At 36.4% G+C, this 7,710-nt stretch overlaps 1 protein-coding gene across 1 annotated transcript in view; it reads right to left on the bottom strand.

The window, feature by feature from the left end:
- Positions 1–6,145, bottom strand: part of LOC124124696 (acetylcholinesterase-like) — a 37,213-nt gene extending 31,068 nt beyond the window's left edge. The window contains exon 1 of the mRNA XM_046487921.2: positions 6,113–6,145. Coding sequence (XP_046343877.2) covers positions 6,113–6,120 — 8 coding nt within the window. The 5' untranslated portion in view covers positions 6,121–6,145. The remainder of the gene's footprint in view (positions 1–6,112) is intronic.
- Between the last annotated feature and the right edge of the window lie 1,565 nt (positions 6,146–7,710).

Genomic DNA, 7,710 nt, shown 5'->3' with positions numbered 1-7,710 from the left:
TCAACAGATTGCTTCAGGACGTTCACACCCCACCACCCTACAGGACACCCCGCAAGCAATCTGGTCAAGCATAGGAATGGGAGGGTGGACACGAGTTCAAGAGTGACTATTTTAGTATTTTTCACACCCCATGCTTACAAGACTCTGATCCTGGTATAGACTTTAGCCCCTGGGGTAAAAAGTCTAGATACAGAAATAGGACTAAACTTTCAGAACAATCTGATAACTCAGCTGCCTCTGCTGTTCACAACATAACTTTATTTATTAATAACTCATGTACTGACAACTATAATCCTCTTGGTGTTTCAGGTCTACCTAAGGATTGCCCGTCTGTTGATGATGTGGTGACAATTGACCCTCTTATACCATCCTCTGATGTAAAACTAGGTACAGTTACTCTCACCCAAACTGATAATTTTTCAGAAAAATCTCCTTTTCATATGTGTGGGGCTCCAAATGATCACCCCCAAACAACTGACTGCATGAACAAGCAAGTAAATAACAAGGACAATGATCTTGCTAAATATGATAATATTGCAAAAAATTGTAATGCAGAAAGTGAATCTCCCCCAGGAGATTATACTAGTGATAATAGTCACTCTATTTTATCATCCTCTTATGTTACAAATGGCACAGTCACCCTCATCCAAAATAATGTACTTGCAACAAAATCTACATCTTATATGTCTGGGGTTCCTACTGATCACCCCCAAACAATTGATTGCATAACCAAACAGATATATAATAGGGCCAATGATATTGCTAAACATAATAACATTGCAGAGAATTGTATTCCAGAATGTGATTATTCCCCAGAAAAAAACACTGTTAATAAAAGTAAAACTATTGAAGCAAATCAGGCTTATGAGGTTGATGATGGTATGTTGAAATGTGACTCTAATACACCATGCCCTGCCGTTACATATGACACAGTCAATCTTATCCAAAATAATTTATTTCAAACAACTTCTATTTTTCATATGTCTAAGGCTCCCACCGAACACACCCAAACAATTGGCTGCATAAACAAGCATGTAAATAATAGGTCCAATGATATTGCTAAACATAATAACATGGTAGAGAATTGTATTCCAGAAAGTGAATCTATCCTAGGAGATAATATCCGTGGAAATGGCAATACTAATTATGCAAACCAGGCTGATGTTAATGCCGATGAAGATGATGATGAAGATGATGATGATGATGATGATGATGTTGATGATGTTGATGATGATGTTGATGATGTTGATGATGATATGTTGAAATGTGACTCTAATATACCATCCCCTAATGTTACAATTGACCCAGTCAATCTTATCCAAAATAATTTATTACAAACAAAATCTATTTTTAATAAGTCTGAACCTCCCGCTGAACACATCCAAAAAAATGATTGTATAAACAAACAGATAAATAAAAGGGCCAATGATATTGCTAAACATAATAACATTGGAGAGAATTCTATTCCAGAATGCGAATATTCCCCAGGAGAAAACATTGACAATAATAGTAATACAAATGATGCAAATCAGGTTGTTGATGATGATGATGATGATGATGATGATGATGATGTGGTGAAATGTGACTCTATTTTATCATCCTCTGATGTTACAAATGGCACAGTCACCCTCATCCAAAATAATGTACTTGCAACAAAATCTACATTTTATATGTCTGGGGTTCCTACTGATCACCCCCAAACAATTGATTGCATAACCAAACAGATATATAATAGGGCCAATGATATTGCTAAACATAATAACATTGCAGAGAATTGTATTCCAGACTCTGAAGTTTCTCCAGGAGAAAACACTGGTAATACCAGTAATACAAATGATGCATATCTTGTTGATGTTGATGACGATGTGGTGAAATGTGACTCTATTTTATCATCCCTTGATGCTACAAACTGCACAGTCACTCAAATCAAAAATAATTTACTTGATACAAAATACTCTTCCCATATGTCTGAGGTTACTTCCGATCACCCCCCAAATAATAGGGCCAATGCTATTGCTAAACATATTAACATTGCAGAGAATTGTATTCCAGAGAGTGAATCTTCCCGAGGAGACAATTCTGGTGATAACGATAATACTAATGATGCAAATCAGGTTAATGATGACGGAGGTGATGATGATGATAATGATGATGATGATGATGATGATTTTACAGAAAGTGATCATGCTGATGACCCTAAAATTAGAAATGATATTATTATAAATAAGTTAAAATTCCTAAGCTTAAATGTGTGTGGACTTAGAAAACGATTAGGGTACAAAGAATTTAATACCTTGCTCAAAAGTAGAGACATAATAGGCCTTCAAGAAACAAAAACTGATTCCTTGGATGACTTACAAATTGACGGATATACTCTATTTCTCCAAAATAGATCAGGAGCCCTGAGAAAATCAGGGGGATTAGGTATAGCAATTAGAAATAAATATGTAAACTATATCACTCCTACTGAGGTAAAGTGTGAGCATATTCAATGGATTAAAATTTGCAGAAAATTATTTAACTTGGACCAAGACTTCTACTTAGGCAATGCCTACATCCCGCCCGAGGGGTCAAAATATGTTACTGCTGATACATTCTTTGAAATAGAAAAATCTATACTTGAGGTATTCTCAAATAGTGATTATGTTACAATCATCGGTGATTTTAATGCAAGAACAAGTGATTTATGTGATTATAATGTTTTTGATGAATATATAATTGATGAATTTGATCTAGATGTAAATGAGATAAGAAAAGAAATTGAGCCTGAATCTTCACTGGATGACTTGAATTTGCCAAGGGTGAGGGGCACGCAGGATAGATTCAAGATAAATAACTTCGGGAATAAACTGATTGATATCTGTAAAAATCTGAATTTATTTATAGGAAATGGACGACTGGGTACGGATGGACTTATTGGAAAAACAACATGTAAGGACAAAACTGTAATTGATTATGTCATTGCTTCCCCAATGTGCCTACCCCTCTTTATAACATTTGATATACAGGAGTTCTCTCCCCTTTTCTCGGATGTACATTGTCCACTCACATTCTCTCTGACTGTGTCAATACCTAACTTAGAAAACCTGGAACCCCTTCAACCGAATAACATACATAAGGTATTGGATAAACCAAAACGTTACGACAGCAACAAAACTGACTTATTTCGCCAAAACATAAATATTGAACAAATAAATAAACTCACCCAACTAGCCCACGCAGCGCGTATCCAACAATGTGACCCAGTTTCCGTAAACAAACTCGGAGACAGCATAGCGCGCGTGCTAACTGACGCTGCACGTGCGGCACTTGGTGTAAGAAGCTGTAGTGGGGAAGCTGTGTTACGTAGTAGAACTGATAAACCATGGTTCGGAAATGAATGCAAAAAGGCAAGAAAAATGTTTAACAAAGCCAAACGTCGTTTTAGGAAACATAATACAGTAAAAAATAAAAGTGTTTACCGACAGCATTCGAAAGCTTATAAATAATGCATGGACAAACATATACGAAATTATAATAACCAACTGACCGAAGCTTTTCGCAAAAATATCAAACAATCGCCAAAAGATTTTTGGAAAATATTAAATAAACAACGTACATCAGAAAAGAAAAATATACCGGATATTACTAGCTTTTTTGAATTTTTCAAAAAGATACACCAGAACCCTAAACAAGATAAAGATGATTTTAATGAACATATTTTAGGCGGGAATGTAAGTGACTGCAGTATTTTGAATGATGATATCAATACCGATGAAATTTTAAATGCAGCAAAGAAACTTAAACGGAACAAAGCAGCGAGTTTAGATAACGTAGAAAACGACTATATCATTGACAGTGTCGATTTATTAGCCCCTTTATATACTGAATTCTTTAATTTAGTACTCGCCTCTAGTACTATCCCTGAATCATGGTTAACAGGAATAATAAAACCAATTTACAAACAGAAAGGTGACCCATCTGACCCAAATTCGTATAGACCGATAACACTGCTGAGTTGCTTTGGTAAGTTGTTTACAAGTATTCTAAATGACCGACTAAAACTCTTTTTAGAAGAAAACGATCTTATAACATCAGCGCAAGCTGGCTTCAGAAAGAATTTTTCAACGGCAGATATTGTATTTGTTATTCATATGTTAACACAGATATTAAAAACCAAAAAGAAAAAACTCTACTGTGCCTTTATAGACTTCACAAAAGCATTTGACACTGTCTGGAGAACTGGTCTTTGGACTAAAATGTTAAAAACATGCATAAAAGGAAGATTCTTCAATTTGGTTAAAAATATGTATATGAACATAAAATCATTGGTAAAATCAAATAATACATTATCTGAGTATTTTCCATGTGAATCAGGTGTACGACAAGGGGAAAATCTGTCCCCTCTTTTGTTTTCAATCTTTCTCAATGACCTGGAAACCTTTTTAATCGACAACGAATGCGAAGGAATAAGTTTCGATTGCTTAACGGATAATGAAGCCCAGGTCTGGATACATTTGATAGTACTCCTATATGCAGACGACTCTGTACTTTTTAGCAAAACCCCCAAAGGTCTACAAAACTCATTAGATGTGTTTCAAAGTTATTGTATAAGGTGGAGACTAAACGTAAATATATCAAAAACCAAGGTTTTAATTTTTGGAGGAGGTCCGGCTAAATCTTCCAAAAATATATTTTTTTTATATAAACGGCCTCTGGAAATAGTTGATACATATACATACCTAGGAATAAAATTCCATAGAAACAGAAGATTTGTTATGGGAATAAAAGCTCTGATTGAAAGTGCAACGAAAGAGATGTACTGCCTATTAAAAAGAGCTAGAAATGTAAATCTACCACTCGATTGTCTCCTAACTGCTTTTGATATTATGGTTGCTTCAATCCTTTTATACTGTCAGATGTATGGGGGTTTGAAAATTTAGAAGTAATAGAAAAAACACACTTAAAATTCTTGAAACTTGCAGCCGGATTAAGAAACTCAACGCCAAATTATATGGTATATGGAGAACTTAACAGGGAACCAATATATATTAATTTGTTTAAACGTATAATAGCTTATTGGCACAAATTGACCTGCCAAAATGGCATAAATAAAATATCACACTTTCTGTACCGCTACATTATTTCTAAGTCTGAGAATAACAAAACTAATTTTCCATGGATTGTGTGTGTTCAAAAGATACTAAATCGTCGGACTAAGTGAAATATTTCATAAACCATATATATGCTCTACAAATTGGCTAGTTTCAACGGTCGAACAGATACTTAGGGATCAGTTTATGCAAAAGTGAAGGGAAAGTGTGGAGTCGAGTCCAAAGGGTATATATTATAAACACTATAAGCAAAACCCAAAATTTGAAAACTATCTGTTACTCCCTAAAGGCAACTATATGCCAATATTAAAATTTCGTACCTGAAATCACGATTTGCCCGTTGAGACTGGCCGATGGCAGAATATACCAAGAGAAGATAGACTTTGTCAACTTTGTGATTCACTCTCGGTTGGAGATGAGTTTCACTATCTCTTCAGATGCGAAGCTCTACTCCAACAAAGAATTCGGTATATTCCCCAAAAAATTTGTGGCCAAATATTTTTAAACTCTGTAGAACTGTTTCACCCAAAAGGCTAAAAGATATAAGAAATTTGTCCAGATATATTATATGTCTATGTAAGTTATTAAGAAGGAACCGTTGACCCTGTCACTTGTCATGTTGATATCTTTTTGTATTTTCATATGTATATATATATAGCTGTAAACGCTCATGTACCACCGGTGGTGGTTTCTTTGAGAAATAAACTGAATCTGAATCTGTTAATTAAAGGTCCTACTGAATAGGATTTGGATTTGTTGTTCAACGTCGCACTCAGCAATATTCCAGCTATACGACGGGGCTCTGTAAATCATTGTCAGGGTCAGACAATCCAGTGATTAACACATATGAACATCGATCAACACAATTTGGAAACGATGTCACCGAGCCCCATACATTCAGACGCCTCTAACGACCAGTATGGGCTGCTGGGGACCTATATTCTTACAAGGAAGGCCCATGGTTTCACAAGGTGATGTAGATCAGTTAGATCAGTAAATATATCTTGATGATTGCCTACCTGTACATCGCTGGCTGTATGTTCGGCACGGTAACTCTGACTTACCTTCCGTAAGTAATATTGTTTGTTGTGACGTATGAGGCTGGGTGACCCAGTTTTAGTGTTTCGCGCTATGAGGCAGTTTATAGGGTGTTTGTTTTCAATAATAATTTAAACTTTGCTTGTAATTCAATGTCATGCACGCATTTGAACTAACATAGACAGTTCATGAATGACACCAGTGGCAGTCAACCAAATATGCAGTATTACTGTTAATTTTGTATCCTCTTTAGTCGTACTGTTTGTTATTTAGAGGAAAGCCAGTCAGGCTCAATCACAAATCAAGCATCAAGCTAAAAAGTTGCTTTCTGCTGATATGGTATACGGTTTCTGTTAATAACTTTTCTTAACTTAACCTCAGCCAAATGAGTGAGTGAGTATGGTTATACGCCGCTTTTAGCCACATTCCAGCAATATCACGGCGGGGGACACCAGAAATGGGCTTCACACATTGTACTCATGTCAGGAATCGAACCCGGGTCTTCGGCGTGACACCGAACGCTTCAACCTTAGGTTTGCAGTGTCTCGGTGACGTTTGTGTTTTTATTTTGGGTTAAATCCAATTTGACATCAGTCGATGTTCGTGACGATTCTGATTGATGGCGGAATGTCATAGTTGACTTCAATGAAGGATTATGTGGCTTGTTAATATATTTTGCTTTTCAGGTCAATAAATATTATAAGGGGCGGACCATTGATATTTCTAGGGGGTGGCACAAAACACAGCTCATAATGTGTGAATAAAATACTTAGCTTCCATCTGTGTGAAAAACAATCACTCAGCCTCTCTAAAAGGTCTTGACCACAAAATGGCCATCCTCATCAATACAATATTTGACTATTTCGCGAGGAAAGCCATAATCTTTGTCACAGAGACATGCCCATGAGAGACAGTATGCCTGTAACCCTTATTGTCCAGGAATCACTTCCAGGTTTACTGTTGAAAGCTGGTCTGGTTGAACACTAATCGATGGATGAAATTTCGGCTGATAGATTTGTAGTTTGTGTTGTTTTTGTTGTTGTTATTTTGGTCATTTGTGGGTTGATTGTGCGTTTTCGGGATGTCTTTATTGCCTTCAGAGTGGCTGACAATTAAATCGTTTATCATGGAACGTAGGCCGCCATGGTGTATGCTCCGCGAAACATCACGCAGATATGTTCAAGATAACTTTATTCACTGCTCTGAATGTGCTATGTAAACCTATGAAATGTCGGTCGACCTACTCCCACTTCTAGCGTGGCCTCTTCGCTGTTTGTATAGTCAACGTAACCTGTACCTTATATCCTGTACCCCATTCACGCTTGGGTAAACACTAACTGGACCAGGGATGTTGAGTCATCATCTCAGTGTGTGTCATGACAGTGTGTTTTATACTGAATTTGATAGATAACGTCAGTTACATACCATGGACAGCTGGGTCAGTTATTACAGTATCACCAAGTATTGCTTTGCGAAGATTATTAAGTTGCAGCATTATATTGCAAAACCCGTGACGATCCGGGATAGAATAGGTCGGTCTTCAGATACCCATGTTTGCCGTAAAAGCCGACTATGCTTG

Source organism: Haliotis rufescens, unplaced genomic scaffold (assembly GCF_023055435.1).
Source record: "Haliotis rufescens isolate VD_foot unplaced genomic scaffold, xgHalRufe1.0.p SCAF_14, whole genome shotgun sequence".
Classification (NCBI taxonomy): Eukaryota; Metazoa; Mollusca; class Gastropoda; order Lepetellida; family Haliotidae; genus Haliotis; species Haliotis rufescens.
This window is presented reverse-complemented; position numbering and strand designations above follow the sequence as displayed.